At 32.4% G+C, this 20,350-nt stretch overlaps 4 protein-coding genes across 4 annotated transcripts; 2 read left to right on the plus strand and 2 right to left on the minus strand.

Annotated features, from left to right (window-relative positions):
* Positions 1 to 258: 258 nt before the first annotated feature.
* Phum_PHUM462860 (myosin VII, putative) lies at positions 259 to 8,847 on the plus strand (the record flags this gene model as incomplete). The annotated part of the gene is made up of 27 exons (XM_002430051.1): positions 259 to 342; positions 393 to 653; positions 748 to 932; positions 1,007 to 1,128; positions 1,224 to 1,480; positions 1,556 to 1,721; positions 1,796 to 2,322; positions 2,396 to 2,776; positions 2,851 to 3,006; positions 3,086 to 3,276; positions 3,352 to 3,643; positions 3,724 to 3,834; positions 3,907 to 4,314; positions 4,400 to 4,576; positions 4,663 to 4,880; positions 4,959 to 5,379; positions 5,465 to 5,692; positions 5,770 to 5,943; positions 6,015 to 6,132; positions 6,205 to 6,331; positions 6,415 to 6,584; positions 6,661 to 6,970; positions 7,049 to 7,307; positions 7,403 to 7,925; positions 7,996 to 8,221; positions 8,291 to 8,558; positions 8,641 to 8,847. The coding sequence occupies 27 exons, from the start codon at positions 259 to 261 to the stop codon at positions 8,845 to 8,847; spliced, it is 6,567 nt and encodes a 2,188-aa protein (XP_002430096.1).
* A 1,443-nt stretch (positions 8,848 to 10,290) lies between these two features.
* On the minus strand, positions 10,291 to 12,051 carry Phum_PHUM462870 (suppressor of hairless protein, putative; the record flags this gene model as incomplete). The annotated part of the gene is made up of 2 exons (XM_002430052.1): positions 10,291 to 11,780; positions 12,036 to 12,051. 2 exons carry the CDS (start codon positions 12,049 to 12,051, stop codon positions 10,291 to 10,293), a joined length of 1,506 nt encoding a protein of 501 aa, XP_002430097.1.
* Positions 12,052 to 12,754: 703 nt separating this feature from the next.
* Positions 12,755 to 18,298, plus strand: Phum_PHUM462880 (DNA excision repair protein, putative; the record flags this gene model as incomplete). The annotated part of the gene is made up of 8 exons (XM_002430053.1): positions 12,755 to 12,842; positions 12,927 to 13,102; positions 14,095 to 14,315; positions 14,681 to 16,211; positions 16,291 to 16,504; positions 16,971 to 17,213; positions 17,286 to 17,473; positions 17,801 to 18,298. 8 exons carry the CDS (start codon positions 12,755 to 12,757, stop codon positions 18,296 to 18,298), a joined length of 3,159 nt encoding a protein of 1,052 aa, XP_002430098.1.
* Positions 18,299 to 18,537: 239 nt separating this feature from the next.
* On the minus strand, positions 18,538 to 19,875 carry Phum_PHUM462890 (50S ribosomal protein L3, putative; the record flags this gene model as incomplete). Its single annotated transcript, XM_002430054.1, has 5 exons — positions 18,538 to 18,691; positions 18,769 to 18,875; positions 18,959 to 19,148; positions 19,234 to 19,532; positions 19,642 to 19,875. 5 exons carry the CDS (start codon positions 19,873 to 19,875, stop codon positions 18,538 to 18,540), a joined length of 984 nt encoding a protein of 327 aa, XP_002430099.1.
* Positions 19,876 to 20,350: the final 475 nt, after the last annotated feature.

The following is a 20,350-nucleotide window of genomic DNA, read 5'->3' on the forward strand; positions in this document are numbered from 1 at the left end:
AATGAATCATAACGGCTGTTGTATTTGGCCTTTTTTTAAAAAAAAAAATTTACTCATTTGCAACTCGTTAATAACTACTACTCTGTGGTTTTTTTTTTTTTACACGCAATGAGTACGTGAACGAAACGATTTATTTTAATGATTATGCATTGCGCTGTCATAGAGTAATAAAAAACAAAAAGGCGACATTTAAGGGGTTTGAATTTTTGAAGTGGTTGTAGACACTTTATGCTGATTGGCGGTTTTTTTGATACTAAGATGGTTGCGCATAGTATTTTGTTGCTCGGCACAGCATTTAACAAAAATAATTTTTACAATCATTTTAAATTTATAAAAACGTACGTATGATATTTTTAAAGATTATTATTAAAAAATGATTCGTTTATTTTTAGGGAGACTACATTTGGATAGAGCCCGTTACAGGAAGAGAGTTCGACGTAGCGATCGGAGCAAGGGTTGTATCAGCAGAAGGAAGAAGGATTCAAGTAAAAGACGACGACAGCAAGGAACAATGGCTGACTCCAGAGCGTCGAATAAAAGCCATGCATGCCACTTCTGTCCAAGGAGTCGAAGATATGATCTCGTTGGGCGACCTTCACGAAGCTGGAATTCTAAGGAATCTCCTTATCAGATACAATGAAAATTTAATTTATGTAAGTTCAAATTAATTATAATGTAATTTAATGTAATTCATAAACACTTGCTTTGTCGATTAAAAAAAAAAAAATTTATGTTTGTTATCAACAGACGTATACGGGGTCAATATTAGTAGCTGTAAATCCATATCAAATTCTTCCCATATATACGGCGGAGCAAATAAAACTTTACAAGGATAAAAAAATTGGAGAACTTCCACCCCACATATTTGCTATCGGAGATAATGCTTATACTCACATGAAGAGATATGGCCACGACCAATGTATTGTTATCAGGTAAAATAAATTCCAGCAGCATTGATGTAATATTGAATTTTTCAAATTGACTAAGAATTACATTATTTTTTAAGTGGAGAAAGTGGAGCTGGAAAAACTGAAAGCACAAAGTTAATTTTACAATATTTAGCCGCCATCAGTGGTAAGCATTCTTGGATAGAGCAACAAATATTAGAAGCTAATCCGATATTAGAAGGTAAAAAATAATTTAGTGTTACTACTACCATTACCATTTAAAAATTTCATTTAGTATTTGTAAAAATAATTTTTTTTTTTTTTTTTTTTTATTAGCTTTTGGGAATGCTAAAACCATACGTAACGACAATTCTTCTCGTTTTGGAAAGTACATTGATATTCATTTCAACAGTCAGGGAGTCATTGAAGGGGCTAAAATAGAGCAATATTTACTAGAAAAATCTAGAATAGTGTCGCAAAATACGGACGAAAGAAACTATCACGTTTTTTATTGCATACTAGCCGGACTTACAAAAGAAGAAAAACAAAAACTTGATTTAGGAGAACCCAATCAATATAGATATTTGACTGGAGTAAGTTGCGCCATCATTTTAACTAATATCGTTAGCAATAAAGTAATTTATTTTTAAATAACAATTGCGTTTTAGGGAGGAAGCACTACTTGCGAAGGAAGAGATGACGCCGCGGAATTTGCAGACATTAGATCGGCAATGAAAGTTTTATTATTTTCCGATCAAGAAATTTGGGAAATACTTAAACTTTTGGCAGCCCTTCTTCATACGGGAAATATTAAATATAAAGCTGCCGTTATAGGTTAGATTTAATATTTACTGTTGATTTTTGCTCGTGATTTTTGTCTAAATTGTCGATTCATCAATTGTTCCCAGATAATTTAGATGCAACTGAGATTCCAGATCATAGCAACGTGGAACGAGTTGCCGGTTTACTAGGGGTGCCATTACAACCGCTTATTAGTGCTTTAACGAGGAAAACAATTTTTGCAAATGGCGAAACTGTTATTTCAACGTTATCCCGCGACCAGTCAGTTGATGTTAGAGACGCTTTTGTGAAAGGAATATACGGTCGATTGTTTATATTTATAGTAAAAAAAATTAATAGTGCAATTTATAAACCTCGAGGTTCTACGAGAAGTGCAATAGGTGTTTTAGACATTTTCGGTTTCGAAAATTTCAATACAAATAGTTTCGAACAATTTTGTATTAATTATGCCAACGAGAATTTGCAACAATTTTTCGTCCAGCATATTTTTAAATTAGAACAGGAGGAATATAATATCGAAGGTATCAATTGGCAGCATATAGAATTTGTGGATAATCAAGATTCGTTGGATTTAATAGCGATAAAGCAATTGAATATAATGGCGCTCATTGACGAAGAATCTAAATTTCCAAAGGCATGTAAATACTTAATCAAGCCGGACGATAACAAACGAGAAAAATGTTAATTTTTTAATTTTGTATTTTTAGGGAACGGATCAAACCATGTTGGCTAAACTTCATAAAACTCACAGCAGTCACAGAAATTATTTAAAACCGAAATCAGACATCAATACTTCATTCGGTTTGAACCATTTTGCCGGAATCGTTTTCTACGACACGAGAGGATTTTTAGAAAAAAACAGAGATACGTTTAGTGCTGATCTTTTACAGTTAGTTCACATGTCTAATAATAAATTTTTACAATCGATATTTGCCGAAGATATTGGAATGGGTTCGGAAACGAGAAAACGAACTCCAACGTTATCGACGCAGTTTAAAAAATCATTAGACAGTTTAATGAAAACCCTCAGTTCTTGTCAGCCATTCTTCATCAGATGCATAAAACCCAATGAATACAAAAAACCAATGGTGAGTTAACTTCCTCAAAGCGTGTAAAAATCATCAACGCTAGAATAATAAAATAATAATTAAAAAATTTGCAGATGTTTGACCGCGGTCTTTGTTGCCGACAATTAAGGTATTCAGGTATGATGGAAACAATAAGAATTAGAAGAGCAGGTTATCCGATTCGTCATAGTTTTAAAGAATTTGTCGAGAGATACAGATTTTTAATACCGGGAATTCCTCCGGCTCATAAGGTATCCTAATTTTGTTATGAAAAGTTTTACCGTTCGTAAAGGGAACTTTTCTTAATTTTTTTTTTTTTTAAATTTTTAGGGTGATTGCAGAACTGCGACTACAAAAATTTGTCAAGCCGTTCTTGGTCGTTCCGATTATCAATTGGGTCACAATAAAGTATTTTTAAAAGATGCTCACGATTTGTTTCTGGAACAAGAAAGAGATAGAGTTTTGACGCGTAAAATATTAATATTACAAAGATCCATCCGCGGTTGGGTTTACAGAAGAAGGTATCTACCTTTTTTTTTTTTTTAAATTTGGTATTATCAAAGTCGATTTATCAAACGGTTTAATTTTTTCAACAGATTTATTAAAATGAAAAATGCAGCTATGACGATACAAAAATACTGGAAAGGATGGGCGCAAAGACGGCGATATCAACGAATGCGTGGAGGATACATGAGACTCCAGGCTTTGATAAGATCCCGCGTGTTATCTCACAGGTTTAGACACTTGAGAGGTCACGTGGTCGCTCTTCAAGCACGTATAAGAGGGTATCTTATTCGTCGTATGTTCAAAACGAAAATATGGGCTATAATTAAAATACAAGCTCACGTGAGAAGGATGATAGCACAAAAAAGATATAAGAAAATTAAGGTTTGAAAATTTTTTTGGATTCTTTTAAATTTATGTTCTTAATCTGTCCGTAAATTTCATACAAAAAAAAATATTTTTAGTATGATTATCGACATCATCTCGAAGCTCTACGTTTAAGAAAATTAGAAGAAAGAGAATTGAAAGAAGCAGGAAATAAAAGAGCTAAAGAAATAGCTGAACAAAATTATAGGGTAAGTTTTCATTTATCATAAAGTTAATATACTTATTGCGAAGGATAATATTATACAAATTAAATTGTGCAGAAACGAATGAAAGAACTAGAAAGAAAAGAAATAGAATTGGAAATGGAAGAACGACGTCAAATGGAAATAAAGAAAAATTTGATAAATGATGCGGCTAAAAAACAAGATGAACCGGTCGATGATAGTAAATTGGTCGAAGCCATGTTTGATTTTCTTCCGGATTCGAGTAGCGAAGCACCGACGTCAACAAGAGAAACTTCCGTTTTTAACGATTTACCATCTCCAAAAGCAGATCCTCACGAAATAATAAGTCCCATGCATGTTCCATCCGAAGACGAAGAAGATTTATCGGAATTTAAATTTCATAAATTTGCTGCCACTTATTTTCAAGGGAATATGACTCATCAATACTCGAGAAAACCGTTAAAACATTCGTTATTACCTCTTCACACACAGGGCGATCAACTGGTACTCATTTCAATTTATTATTATTATTATTTTTTATATTAAAAAAAATTTGATGATTTCTAACCGTTATTTTATGATCTTACAGGCTGCTCAAGCTCTCTGGATTACAATACTCAGATTTACGGGAGATTTAGCCGAACCAAGATGCCATACTATGGACAGAGATACTACGTCAGTTATGTCTAAAGTGACAGCTACACTAGGAAGAAATTTTATTAGGAGTAAAGAATTTCAAGAAGCTCAAATGATGGGTTTAGATCCGGTAAATTAATTGATGTATTTTTTTTTTTTTTTTTTTTTTTTTTTTGCTGCTTTGGTTCAAATAATTTTTTTTTTTTTAATTGGTAGGACTCATTCATGAAGCAAAAGCCTCGGTCCATAAGGCATAAATTAGTATCATTGACCTTGAAAAGAAAGAACAAATTGGGTGAAGATGTCAGACGTAGATTACAAGAAGATGAATATACGGCGGATAGTTATCAACACTGGTTGGAATCTCGACCGACGACAAATTTAGAAAAACTTCATTTTATTATCGGACACGGAATTCTTCGAGCTGAATTAAGGTTGGCATTGATTTTTAGTTGAAAAAAATATAAGTGCAAAAGGCGTAGGGTGTGCTAATTCTTTTTTTTTCAAACAAGGGATGAAATTTATTGTCAAATATGTAAACAACTTACGGCGAACCCTTCAAAATCATCTCATGCGAGGGGATGGATTCTCCTTTCTCTATGCGTGGGTTGTTTTTCACCGAGCGAAAAGTTTGTCAATTATTTACGTGCATTCATAAGAGAAGGCCCTCCCGGATACGCTCCTTACTGCGAAGATAGATTGAAAAGAACTTTTAACAACGGAACTAGAAATCAACCTCCCAGCTGGCTAGAACTTCAAGCTACCAAATCGAAAAAACCAATTATGCTTCCCATTACCTTTATGGATGGAAATACGAAAACATTATTGGCAGATTCTGCAACCACGGCACGGGAACTTTGCAATCAACTCTCCGATAAAATTGGTTTGAAAGATCAATTCGGTTTTTCATTATACATTGCTTTATTCGATAAGGTGAAATTCGATGCGAAAACGATCAATTTTAATGAATTTTTATCTTGCTGGGAATATTATTATTATTATTTTTTTGCGATGTCAGGTTTCGTCTTTGGGTAGCGGAGGCGACCACGTAATGGATGCAATTTCTCAATGCGAACAATATGCCAAAGAACAGGGAGCTCAAGAGCGAAACGCACCTTGGAGATTGTTTTTTAGAAAGGAAATTTTTGCTCCCTGGCACGAGCCTACGGATGATCAAGTGGCCACAAACTTGATATATCAGCAAGTCGTGAGGGGTGTGAAATTTGGAGAATATCGATGTGACAAAGTTAGTTTTTATTTTTATTTTAGTGCAAATATTTTAAACGGAAAAAGAAATAAAATTCAACCTACATTATTATATAGGAAGAAGATTTAGCTATGATTGCCGCACAGCAATACTACATAGAATACGGTACGGATATGAACGTCGAACGTCTTTTCACATTGTTACAAAGTTACATACCGGATTATTGTCTCACGAATAACGAAAAATCAGTTGATAGATGGGCGCAACTTATTGTTATGGCATATAAAAAGGTATTTTATCGCGTAAAAAAAAGTTTTTTCCTTTTCGCCAAAAAATTTTTAAAACTATTATTTTGTTTCAGAGTTACTACCTTAAAGAAAAAGTTGTGGCATTGCGTGTGAAAGAAGATGTCGTCAGTTATGCCAAATTCAAATGGCCTCTTTTATTTTCTAGATTTTACGAAGCTTATAGAAACTCAGGTTTGTATTTTACATATATTATTAGTATACTTAGAGTTTTCTTTTTTAATAATTTTTTTTTTGTAATTTCAGGACCCAACCTTCCCAAAAACGACGTCATAATCGCTGTGAATTGGACGGGAGTGTACGTGGTCGATGATCAAGAACAAGTTTTATTAGAGCTTTCGTTTCCTGAAATAATGACAGTGGCCAGTCAAAAGTAAGTATTTTTATTTTAATTAAATCGCCATTAAAAGTATTTTTATTTTTATTTTTTTTATTTTTTTTCTTCTCACATTTTAGAACTAATAAAGTTTTCACGCAAACGTTTACTTTATCTACCGTACGAGCAGAAGAATTTACTTTTCAAAGTCCAAATGCTGAAGATATTAGGGATCTCGTCGTTTATTTCTTAGAAGGTCTGAAAAAACGTTCGAAATTCGTGATTGCTTTACAAGATTATCGAGCTCCAGGTAATTAAATTTCATATTCATTTTTTTAAACGTACGTAAAAATTTCACCGAGACCGTTTTGTAATTTTTTTTTTAGGCGAAAGTTCTTCCTTTTTATCTTTCGAACGAGGTGATTTAATTATATTGGAAGATGAAAGTACCGGCGAAGCGGTCATGAATTCCGGTTGGTGTGTCGGAAGATGCGAAAGAACAAACGAAAAAGGGGATTTCCCTGCCGAAACCGTTTACGTCATCCCGTGCCTTAATAAACCTCCGAGTGATATTCTTGCTTTGTTCAGTTTGGAATCAACAGAAAATGGTAGAAGAGTCAATCATCAACACATGAACGGAAATGACAATCAGGAGAGGCCTCATAATCTGTTGGAATACGCTTTGGATCATTTTAGGTGACTGAAAACAAACAAAACGTTTACAAATTCGTTTCGATTCGATGGAAAAATTTAAAATTTTAAAAATTTTATTAGGCCTCCACCAAAAAGAACCGTATCGAAAACGTTAACTTTATCATCGGCACGAAAAGGTCCCCCAGATGAACTTTGGAGGCATTCAAGGGATCCGATAAAACAACCTCTTTTGAAAAAATTATTATGTAAAGATGAATTATCCGAAGAGGCTTGCTATGCTTTCACCGCCGTACTTAAATACATGGGAGATTTACCGTCTAAAAGACCGAGAATAACCAACGAGTACACCGATCAAATTTTCGACGGACCTTTAAAACACGTGTGTATCCCCTCCCCTCCCCTCCCCCCCAAAAAAACCGTTATTTTAAAATGTGGAAAGATTTCGGATAGGATTAATTAAATACATTTTTATAGGAAATTTTACGGGATGAAATTTACTGCCAAATAATGAAACAGTTGACCGATAATAGAAATCGTATCAGCGAAGAAAGAGGATGGGAATTGATGTGGTTGGCCACGGGATTGTTCGCGTGCAGTCAAAATTTACTAAAAGAACTTTCGATGTTTTTGAGAACACGAAGACATCCCATATCTCAGGATTCGTTTCAAAGACTCCAGAAAACGTTGAGAAACGGTCAAAGAAAATATCCGCCGCATCAAGTCGAAGTCGAAGCCATACAACACAAAACGACACAAATATTTCACAAAGTTTATTTTCCGGATGACACGGACGAAGCTTTCGAAGTCGATTCGTCGACGAAAGCAAAAGATTTTTGCCACAACATATCGCAAAGGTTAAATTTAAGGTCGAGCGAAGGTTTTAGCCTTTTTGTTAAAATAGCCGATAAAGTTATATCCGTGCCAGAGGGAGATTTTTTCTTCGATTTCGTGAGACATTTAACGGATTGGATAAAAAAAGCAAGACCGTCAAGAGATGGTAAGTTGAAGAAATAATAATAATCGGTTTTGTTTCTCGAATGATTTTGGATAAAATTTTCCGGGGGCAGGTACGACGCCGCAATTCACCTATCAAGTGTTTTTCATGAAAAAACTATGGACGAATACGGTACCTGGAAAGGATAGAAACGCGGATATCATTTTTCATTATCATCAAGAACTACCGAAACTTTTAAGAGGATATCATAAATGCACGAAAGAAGAAGCATCTCGATTGGCTGCACTCGCTTATAGAGTTCGTTTCGGTGAAAGCAAACAAGAACTACAAACGATACCGTAAGTTAAACAAACGATGAAAATGCACGGGGGGGTGGGTTTATTAAAAACGTTTTTTTACGTTTCCAGTCAAAGGTTGCGGGATTTGCTTCCGTCAGATTTGATAAAAGCTCAAAGCGCCAACGATTGGAAGAGGAGTATAGTGACGTCATACAATCAAGATGCTGGAATGAGTTCGGAAGATGCCAAAATAACATTTTTAAAAATAACATATAGATGGCCGACGTTCGGTTCGGCATTTTTCGAAGTCAAACAAACGACCGAACCAAATTATCCCGAATTGTTATTGATAGCCATAAACAAACACGGGGTTAGCTTGATACATCCCCAAACGAAGGTAACAACAGGAAACAAACCTTTCGAAATTTGAATCCAACGGATTTTCACGTTTTTTTTTTTTTTTTTTTGGAAAATTTCAGGAGATATTAGTGACTCATCCATTTACGAGAATATCAAATTGGTCATCCGGAAATACGTATTTTCACATGACGATAGGAAATCTCGTAAGAGGTTCGAAATTATTATGCGAAACGTCATTGGGATACAAAATGGACGATTTACTCACGTCGTATATTTCACTCATGCTCAGCAACATAAACAAACAAAAATCCCTGAGAATAAAATAGGATTTTAATCGTTAAATGTCAACTCATACAATTTTACACATCACATTAAATCTCGATAATTATATCGATCTATCGATCGATCGATCGATTATAAATCGATAGGAAATCAATATATTTGATTTGTACGGTTGAACGTAATTAAAATCTCGTAAAATGATTTGTTTGTGTTTGTTTGTTGTTCGTATTATTATTTATTATTATTTATTATTATTATTATTATTATTATTATTATTAAGTTATTATTAACAATTTATTTTTGTTTTAATTTATTAATAATAAATTTATTAATTTTTGTATTATTATTATCATTTGGATTTTAATTGATTTTTCTATTACATATATTTTGGAGGGGAAAAGCATCAAAAAAAAAAAAAAAATTATTTGAAAATTTTATTTGTCGTGATAGAAAAGGATAAAAAATTTTTTTTACATTTAAAATGTACATAAATTTTCTTTCTCTCTCTCTCTCTCTCTCTCTAACTATCTTTCTCTTTCTTTCCAATTAACTTGCAATTAATGTGATGCACAATTAATAAAATTAAAATTTTTATTTTAATAATAAATCTGTGTGAAAAAAAAGAAAACAATTTTTAATAATAATAATAATAATAATAATAATAATAATAATAAATGTTTATATAAAAAAAAAATTTCATTTTATTGTTTAAACAAAAAATAAATTTAATATAAAATAAAAAATACAAAATACAAAAAAAAAAAAATCACTTTCTTTTCTTTTCTTTCTATTTTTTTAAATAATACATAATAATAATAATAATAATAATAATTTTATAAAATTTATTTATTTATTTTGTCTCGATTTATTATTATCATTATTATTATTTTTTAATTAATATGTCAAACTGTATAATTTAAAAGAAAAAAAAACAAGGTAAAAAAAAATTGAAATTATCATTATTATTTAATTACGTACGTATTATACTTTATAAATCGTTTTATTTTTGTAAATAATAATAATAATAATAGTTACAATTAAAAATTTTTAATTGTTTTTAATTATTGAGTATCGTTAGAGAGAAAATTAATAATAATATTTAAAAAAATCAAACGTAATGATAAGAAAAAAAAAATTTTCGTTTTTTTTTTAATGACGTAATTGCGTAATAATGACGTAATAAAGTTTTGGTACCTTTTTTTTTTTTTTCTTATATAAATGTACTGTGCATATTTATTTTATTTTTTTTTATATACTTTTATATATATTTATATATAAATCTATATTTATAATTTTTAAATTCGATTTGTGAATATTTTGTAGTCGATACAAACACTGGGTTGCACACGCTCACGCACACACACGCACATACACGGACGGACACACGCACTCGCACGCACACACACGCGTACAAAACACACGTCACGCATACGAGGAAAATACTCATTGACACAAGTCTATAAAAAAATATTCAATTTATTGAAAATTCACATTCCTGCAGGAGGAGTGTGATGATTCCAGGGTATATCTGATATGGGTGGGTACCTGGGAGTTCTCATTATGTCTTCGGCGGGAGGACAGTGAGGTCTCGGACCAGGTTCCGGAGTGTACGTAAATGTTAAACCTGTTGCGTATATTATACCGTCGTTTCTAACTAGGGAAACGAGGACTTGAGTCGGTTGTCTACCCCAAAGCCATTCCCCTCTAAAACTAGATATTTCGGGAACGACGCAAAGCATGCTTTCTTGACACCTGTACATCGTTTCCGCTTCTACGTCACCGAACCAAACTTGTAAACACGGGGTGAAATTTTCACCAGTGAGTTCTAACATGGCTACTTCTCCACCGCCGTTTAAATGCAGGCTGTGAACAACAGGAACGGGAGTTACTGGAGATCGCACGGGGCCCATACCTTCGTAAAACCTATATTCTGCTTTGTCCGTACTTATTATTGTCCAGCAAGCTCCGTCGTTGATCATTTCTTTATTTGCTTCCTTTGGACAAGGCGTCGCTTGAAATTGTATTATTCTTTCCTGAGATAAACAAAGGTACATCCTTTCCGTGTCTTTCATATAAAATGCACATTTATGCAATTGGGAAACAGGATCATCAGCTTCCAAGAGAGCCATTTGCCTATCGACTTTTCTTATTATCAAACGAGGCAAAGCCATACCTGTCACACTACAAACTAGCTTAACCGTACTACCATAGTGAACGTAGCCTTCTCTCACAGCAAATTCTTCAGACTCTGATTCATTATCATCTAATAAATGTATTGTGAATGCTCCCCACTGTGTCGAACTAGCATGAAAGTTACCATTTTCCACATGGAGATACCTAGTACTTACTGTCTGTGATCTTAACCTATTAAATAATGCAACTTTAGTACCACTTGCAATACACAAATCGGCATTTTTTAATGATTGCTTTTTTTTCGAGGGTTTCGATATAACTTTTATGCGTTTGCTTTGAAACACACCAATGTCATGACCACTGCCATAAAACATTTTCACAGAAAGCATAAAATGTTTACGTTTATCAGAATCAGATATGTATAAAGTTTTTGCCGCACAATATTGCTTTCCATTATTTAAATCAAGTTGTTGCATATCTTGATCTGAATTACCGATTCCTATAAACGCGCACAATTGAGCCGATTGATCGGACTCACCTTCCCGCAATAATTGTTCGTGTCTCAATCTCCAACCATCCCCGTATAGATAAATGCAGGGCGGTGGACAAAAAAACCGTTTTTCGTTTCCATAAGATTTCTGAGCAACTTTAGCGTGTAATATAACGATAACCATATCACTTCTTTCTCGCAAATATTTTTCCATGGCTTCCCGCGTGAGCCTTCGATCTTCCTGATGCCGAAGCGGTACCGGTGCATATCTTTCGTAGTGATTAGGCGGCGAAGGGGGAGTTTGTATGCCCAACATGGGCAACCCATACTGATGCGGCATTTTGATAGAGTTATCTTAGTCTTTTAACAATATTATTTCGATATAAATTTCTTCCGGACCACGAGCAAACTGAAATCAAACGTTATAAAATCAATATCGCACTTTCAAAATATTTGAATCAACAAGAACGTGAGTTCAGCGTCTGTGACGAGACCCTATTTTAAACTTCATGGTAATCTATCGGTAGCCGTGCGTAATAAAGAGTAATCTACAAATTGTTACACCCAAATGTCAAACTTGCAAGCACGATAGTAAAACAGTAAACTTACATTCATATTCAGCCATTGTTTGGAAAATATCCCTTTAATTTTCTTCTTGTTTACAATCAATGATGAACACCTGTTTGTGATCTCAACTTTCCGACAGTCTTGCCACTACTGTCTCTCAAGGCAGGGAAATTTGCCCGGCACGAGCTATTCCGTTTCCATTCCCACAAGTTTCTTTCTCCGTGATTCTCCCACGGTCATTTTCTCACGATAATTTCGACCACGGCTTCCTGTTCACGGGACGATTCGAATAGTAATTTGTGGGAAGTCTCATTTAAATTATACTAATTACTTATTTATTAATTCAAGGTAAGTTAAGTTATTTTTTTCAATTCATAAATTTCATAAAAATACAAAAAAAAATTTAGATATGCAATCACGAAGAGCTAGGTAGGGGACTTTAAGTTTTTATTTTATTTTAAATATTCAATTGCTACAAAACTTTTATTGTGCACCTCTTTGTAAAACTACATATTAAATTTTATTATTACTTTTTAAATTATTTGCAAAACATTACGAAAGAATTCTTACAAAACAATGATTTAAAAAAGAGCTGTCATGTATTGAAAAGTTAATGTCAACCTTTGTCATTATTTATTAAAAAAAAACTTTATTAATTATACTTTTTCAAAAGTTTTTATTGTTTTGTTTTCAGGTATCACAACCTAATCAAAATGTCAAAACAAACAGTCTATATAATTTTAATTTGAAATAATTTAAAAATGGGAGTTCACGGTTTATGGAAATTGTTGGAACCAAGCGGGCAAATGGTTCCATTAGAATGTTTAGCTGGAAAAGTACTCGCAGTTGGTATGCCGAAACAAAAACTTATGTAATGATTTTAAATCGACCATACTTTTTGCTAATTTATTTTTCATGTTTTTTTTTTTTCAGATGTATCAATCTGGCTTCATCAAGCGATAAAAGGAATGCATGATACATATGGTGCTCCTGTCGCTGCTGCACACATTATTATTTTATTACATCGTCTTTGTAAATTACTATTTTATAAAATTAAACCTGTTTTTGTTTTCGATGGAGGTGTACCTGCACTTAAACACTCAACAATGGTAAGAATAAAGAAAAAAAATTTTATAATTTTTTTTTAAAAAAAACCAATTAACTAATTTCTTTTATTTCTATAGCAAGGCTTTTAAGTTTATCGTCTTGATTTTATTTCGCATTCATCTATACATACATTGTGATGTATTTATTAACGAGCAGTTTTTGAAGGAATCGTTTTAAGAGAAATTAAATGCCGAGTAATTTTTTTTTCGATTTTAAATAACTTAAGGTTTAAGTCTGAATCGATAATAAATTTTGTAAAGTTTTATCCTGATTTAAAATATGATATATTTTTTATTATAAAAAAAAATTTTGATGTACATATTTGCGGTTTTTTAACAAAAGAATAATAAAAATGTGAAATTTTTTTTGGGTCTTTACACGGTCATTAAATATTTTTTTTTTTAAAAGTTTTTAAATGTAAATATTTGCGGTTAAACGTTTCGTTTTGAAGAATATCATTAAATTTAAACAATTGTTACAAATTTTTTTTAGGCATTATGAATATTTCAAAGAGAAAAAAAAAAAAATCAAGATTAGGTGAATTTGTAACTTGGGTGTCGATGGTATACGTAAATGTTATTATTATTATTATTATTAATTAAAATTATTATTATTTTAAATGAATGCAACACATTTGAGAACAATCCTTGCCCTTTGTTTTGTTGATTGTGGGATTTAAAAAGATGAAGAAGAAGAAGAAGAATTGTTTTAAAAAAAAATCTCACGATGTTCATCACCTGTGACCATTTCATTAATGACTTATTACTGCATAAGAAAATTATATGGTGCACATTTACGCAATAAAAAAATAATAATAATGATAATAGGAGTAGTAAAAAATGGCGAAAAAGATTATAAAAAAAAAATTTGTTGCGAACGCCTACGATTTATTTTTTTTTTTTTTTGAAAGAAAATCAATTTTACTTTTTTATATGTTATTTTTGTAAATTTTTAAAATGGCTCCTTTTATTGATTTGTTTTTGTTTTTTTGCAGGCGGCTCGAAAGAATCAAACGGGAGCAGCCAAGTTAGAAGCACAAAAAGTTAGGGAAAAATTAATAAAAAATCTTTTGAAACACGAAGCCGTGCGGCAAATTTTAGCCAACGAATCATCTTCGGCAGCTTTGGGTTTAAATAGTTTTGCTCTTCCTGGACCATCCATTGAAGAAGATTTGTATAAGTTACCGGCAATAGCAGCAGACTATGAAGAAGATTCGTGAGTTTTTTTTTTCCACTTCAAATTGTTGCAAAAAGGAATTTGGATTTGAATTTATTTTGAAAATTTATCATAAAGTAATTGTTAAGTACGTGTACTCGTTACGGTTGAGTTAATTTTGATCCATATTTAAAAAAAAAAAAAAATTATTCGTAGGACTTTTCCATTTTTCTTTTCGATTTTCAAGGATTCTTTACGGTAGGAATTAAATTTATGAAATTACCAATATGGTTGTCTTTGTTGTTGCCACGTAATATTTTTTAATGATTATTATGATATTCGAAAGTCACGTGATACACGAATCGGTTAAAAAAAAAAAAAATGTACGATTTTACCTAAATTAAAAATTTTTTTTGTTGTGTCAGGCCTTTCGAAGAAACGGAAATGGAATCGGATAAAGAGGAAGACAGACGACGGATCGAAAATATATATTCCGTTGACGTCACGAGTAAAGATTTTTTACAATTGCCACCGGAAGCCAGGCACGAGATATTAACGGAACTCCTGGAAACGAAAAAGCAAAATTCGTGGAAAATCCTCGACGAAATGCCCAAAAATTCGGAAAATTTTTCCGATTTTCAAATGAATCGACTTTTGAAACGTCACGCGGTACAAGTCTCGCTGGAAAAAACGGGGAAGGAAATGGAAAGTTGCACTTTGAACCTTGCCGAACTCGAATCTCTCCTCGAAGAAAAGGGAGTTTTAAATATTAACAACGAAAATTTACCGGGGAAAAGGATAGCGAAAGATAACGTGACTCGTTACGTGTTGGTTAAAAAAAATTCGGGAAATGATTTGAAAGGTATCAAAGAAGAAAATGAAAAACTCTCCTGCGAAGGAAATGATGCGAATCAAATAAATTATGATGATTATTATTGGTCATCGGATTCGGAAACGGATGTCATTTTAAAAAAATCCAAAATGGAATCAAAAGAGGGAATCCCGGAAAAGGAAAATCAGACGCGTGAAAATATCGACCCAACACGAGTAAAAGAAAAAATGAATGAATATGGGAACGAGAATGATAATTTCGGTTTGAATGCTGACGTCAAACAGCAAAGGAAATCAGACAAATTTGAAGAAAATGAAAAAGTAAATGAAATGATTGTAACAGAAAACAAAATGGCGGAGGAAAAGAATATCAACGAACTCAACAAATTCGAAAATGAAAGTTTTCGCGTTGAACCAATCGAAAATGTGGAAAATTCCGTTAATAAATCCGAATCGCGTGATGTTTACGACAAAACAACGTCATCATCAGAACCGGAAATGGAATTTAAAAATGAAAAACAAGAATCGAATGATTTGAAAGAGGTGAAAGTTGATGAAAGTTCGTTACAAAATTTATCAGGAGTAGAACCGACAAAGGATGCCAAGGTAGAAGAAATCGTTGATGATTCTTCACCATCGAGTAGCGATGAAGAAAGTATTTTTAATACGGTAGAAGACGTTAATAATAAGGAAACGGAAATAAATGAGAAATTTTTAAATTCTCCAGCCGACATAGAAAATGAAAAAAAAAATTTAAATTCGAATGATTGCATATCGATAATCATAAGTCCGTCGTCGAAAATAAGCGAAACCGATGATATATTTGCAGATGTATTCAATGATCCCGTAGAGAAAAACGTGGAAGAAGAAAACAATGTCGTCGTCGTCGTCGTTAAAGACGGAAATGACGTTGGGATTTCAACCACGGATCAAAATGGTGGACCACCACCACGACCACCATCCGTGCCCGTAGAGTCGTACAAATCGGAATTCGAAGGATATGCTGGAAAATTGGAGGATTTAAAAAAATCATTAGAAGAAAAACAAAATAATCTTTTGTTGGAACAAGGAAATCAAGAAAGGCATGCGCTCAATCCAACCGATCAAATGTACTCTGATGCACAGGTGAGAGAGGAGGAGGAGGAGGAAGAAGAAAAGTTTTTTTTTTCTCTCGTTTATAGTGCTAACGACTTGTTATTTTCAGGCATTGCTCAAACTTTTCGGAGTACCTTATATCGTTGCACCTATGGAAGCGGAAGCACAATGCGCCGCACTGGATATACTGGGATTGACGGAGGGAACGATAACGGACGACAGCGATATCTGGCTCTTTGGTGGAACCGTCGTATATAAAAATTTTTTCAATCAAAAGAAACACGTATTGGAATACACGTCCTTGAACATACAGAAAAATTTTAGTTAGTGAATTTTTTTTTTTTCGTAAACATGATTCATTCAAAATTTTTTTTATATTTAAAAACAATCGGCCATTGTTTTTTTTTTGTTCTCTCGTGTGTATGTGTATGCGTTACATCATTCGAATTTCACATAGAGAATCAACATCGGGTGGAAGTGAAGGCAAAAAGAAGAAGGAAAAAAAATGGCTAAGAATTGTTTGTTTTTTATTAAATTTCATGTTTGATAGTAATAGTAGTAGTAGGGCTTTCGCTCTTTCTCACGATTACGAAGGATTAATAATAATAATAATAATAATAATAATAATAATACCGTGAGAAGTTTTTAAAAAGTTTTTAAAAAAAGTCAATGAAATACATTATAAATCATTATTTCGAAATGAAAATTCAATTTTTCAAACCGATTCAAAAAAAAAAAAAAGAAAAATGGCGGACTAAACAATTTTTTTTTTTTTTTTATTATTTGTAGAATTAAACAGAGAAGATTTGATAAGGTTGGCAATGTTGGTCGGAAGCGATTACACTCTCGGTCTCACCGGTATAGGTCCCGTCACGGCAATGGAAATATTGGCATGTTTTCCCAGTCCTACCAACGAAATATTGGAAGGACTTGAAAATTTTCGCGATTGGTTGTTGACGGGGAAAACGAAAAATGTCGGATCGCCGAAAACGAAATTAAAAAACAAAATAAAAAACACGGTCGTCTTGCCAGGTTCGTACCTGTATAATAAAAAACAAACGAAGGAAACTCTTCCGTCATTTACAATTTTTTGTTTGTTTGTAGGATTTCCGAACAGAGCCGTTGCCGAGGCATACCTTCATCCCCAGGTAGACGATTCGAAAGAACCTTTTTCTTGGGCAAAACCTAATTTGGATTTGATCAAACATTACGTGAAAGCGAAAATCGGTTGGTCCTACGACAAATGTAACGAATTACTCATGCCCGTCATGAAAAAATTGGAAGAAAATGCGGTACGCCATTATTATTATCATTATCATTTGTGATAGATGTGTCGGGAAATGGGTAAAAAGGGGATTAATTTGTTTTTTTTTGTCATTTTTCCGTCGCCATTTTTTTTTTTTTGATCTTAATGAAAATTTTATTGCTCATTGTTGTGTTAATTAAATGAATTTTTTAATGACTCTTTTATTTATCCTTCGTTTCATTGTAATTACCATCATTATTATTTGTAATTTTAAGGTGTCAATAAAAGGGGGGTTTTGGGGGGGGGTTCTTGAACGATTCGATTTCCCATCATGTAGATTTTCTTTGTGACCAATTTTTTTTTTCTTTCGTAGAATCAACGTACGATGGAAAATTATTTTAAAATCGTTTCGAACGATTCGGGAGGAACGATGACGATGATGAGCAAACGTGTGGAAAATGCGGTGAAGAGGTTGGGAGGAATCGACGACGACAACGAATCCGACGAAAAAATTAAAGAAGAAAAGAAAAAGAAGAGAAAAACGAATAGGAAAATTACGGATGGAAAAGATGTGGGAAAGAGGCGGAAAACGGTAGAAATGAAAAAAAGTGATTTTAGCGAAGAGGAGAGAAGGGGCGAGGGAGGAATACAATCGAAATCGAAAGAAAAATACATAAATGAAAAATTACACAGGATAGAAAAAATACCGCAAAAGGAAAAAAGTCAAAAAGATATGGAGGATAGGAAAAAAGAAGCGATTGAAATTTTTCGAACGTTTAAACAAAAGGGAAAAAGGAAAAAGATGAAAGTTTTTGCTAAGAAAGAAGCGAATCTGTCGGAAAGCAGCAGCAGCAGCAGCGACAGCAATTGATGATTGATAAGGCTTCTTGTTGTAATTTAACGTTATCATAACTGATGACGTCATTGTTTGTATATATACTTGTGTATATAAATGTTTCAAATTGAATAAATTGCATCAATTTATTTACAAAACGTACTATTTAAATTATTTATATTAATTTGTTTTTTTATACGAATAATAAAATTTGATTTGAAAAGAAATTTCGTCACGTGCATATACACGTGTATATATGTATAAATTAAATTTTATTATTTCTTTTTTTTTCCTTTCTTTTCAACTTCGAACGTTATCGACGGATTGGAAAAATTAAATATTTTCGGATGATAATCTTCTTCGGGAAGTGGATTTTCCCTATAATCTTCTTCGTAGTAAGTTGGAAAACGTGGGGATTCTGTTAATCTCCTACAAAAAATTATTTGTTTTTATTTATTATTTTTCCAAAAAAAAAAAAAAAGTCGAAGAAAAGTAATTATTATTACTTGTGAGGTAAAACTGTATCGTGAACATAAACAAAACTATTAACATCACCGGGAATATTGTCTCCGGACACATATAATACATTATATTTATGATCTATTTTCCAAATCTGAAATTACAAATGCAAAAGTTTTCAACAGGATTTTTTTATAGATTATGATAATAATAATAATTTTCAATAAAATTACTTACGGTTAATCCTCTTGTCGTTCTCATTTTATTACCTTGAACACCTGGCATTTTAGTACCTGGAAAAACTCTAGCTTTTTCACCACCCGAACCTATATTTCCAGGTCTTCTATGAGTTTTTGTTACACCATGAGATGCTGGCATTCCTTTATATCCCCATCTTTTCATAACACCTTGAAAACCTCTGTATATTCTGTAATGTTGATTTAAGTCAGCAAAGAACTTTTATGTTGCAAATTTAAAAAAGAAAAATGTCTTCCAATTTATGACTTTCTTACGTTTTACCAGTTATGTCTACATAGTCACCGACTTTAAAATGAGCTGCATAAAGTGGTGTTCCAGGTTGTATGGCAGCACATGGATGAATGGGAAATCTAGTTAATAATTTTTTCGGCATAACTCCTGCTTTAGCGAATAAACCATTATATTCTCTTGTAAACATTTGTGGATCACAATTTACAGAACCGACAACTAAACATCCTAATTTTCCTTCTTTATAAAATCTTCTCCCAAGTCTTTTCTTGTTAACTATAAAATCTTTAGGAGGAATATAACTAATAACATGATTATCTACTATCTGAAAATAATAAATAGAAATGTTTTTAAACAACTATTAAAAAATATTTGTATATTTGCCATTTTAAAAAAAATATGTGTAAAAATTAAATTCCAAAAAAAAATTGTACCTGAATTAAAGTTGTTAATAAAGGTTTACCATTTGTATGCCATTGGGGTAATACACCAATTTTGATACCTATAAGACCTGATCGTCTACAATTGGGAAACCATTTTCCTCTAAGTAAGGGTTCTTTTTGTAATGGTGTATGTTCATAAGTTTTGAAACCATGTTTATCTGTTGCTGGTCCATACTTTTCAACTATTTGTTCCTCAATAAATTTTTTATTTTCTTCCGTTAGCATTTCATCGTATTTCTAAATTAAAGGTAAATTACAATAAGCAAGAATACAGGAGATGTATCATGTTAATTACAGTAATATTTAATTACCACTCTTTCTTTTTTTAAATGCCAAGGAGGAGGCCTGTATTTTGGTCTTGGGTTACAAAAACTCTGTCTCTCTTGTCTTAATGTACCTGTAATACTAAAATGAGATTTTATTTGTAAGTGGTGTTTTAAAACTTTTCAAATATTAAAATATATCTAATTACTACACCTTATTTTAAAACCATTGGTAAGTAATTGTAATGATTTTAATTTATTGGTAATAACTTTTAAAGACATATTAAATATCTTTAACAAAGAATATACGATAATACGAAAAGCAAAAAAAAAAAAATACTATTTTTTCTACATGCTTATTTATAAGTTATTGTTAAAATTCTACAGTGCATAACACTGTGCGACTTTTGTCGCAAGTATGCAAAACGTAAAATTTT

The sequence above is a fragment of the Pediculus humanus genome, genomic scaffold (assembly GCF_000006295.1).
Source record: "Pediculus humanus corporis 1103172108247 genomic scaffold, whole genome shotgun sequence".
In the NCBI taxonomy this organism is placed as follows: domain Eukaryota; kingdom Metazoa; phylum Arthropoda; class Insecta; order Psocodea; family Pediculidae; genus Pediculus; species Pediculus humanus.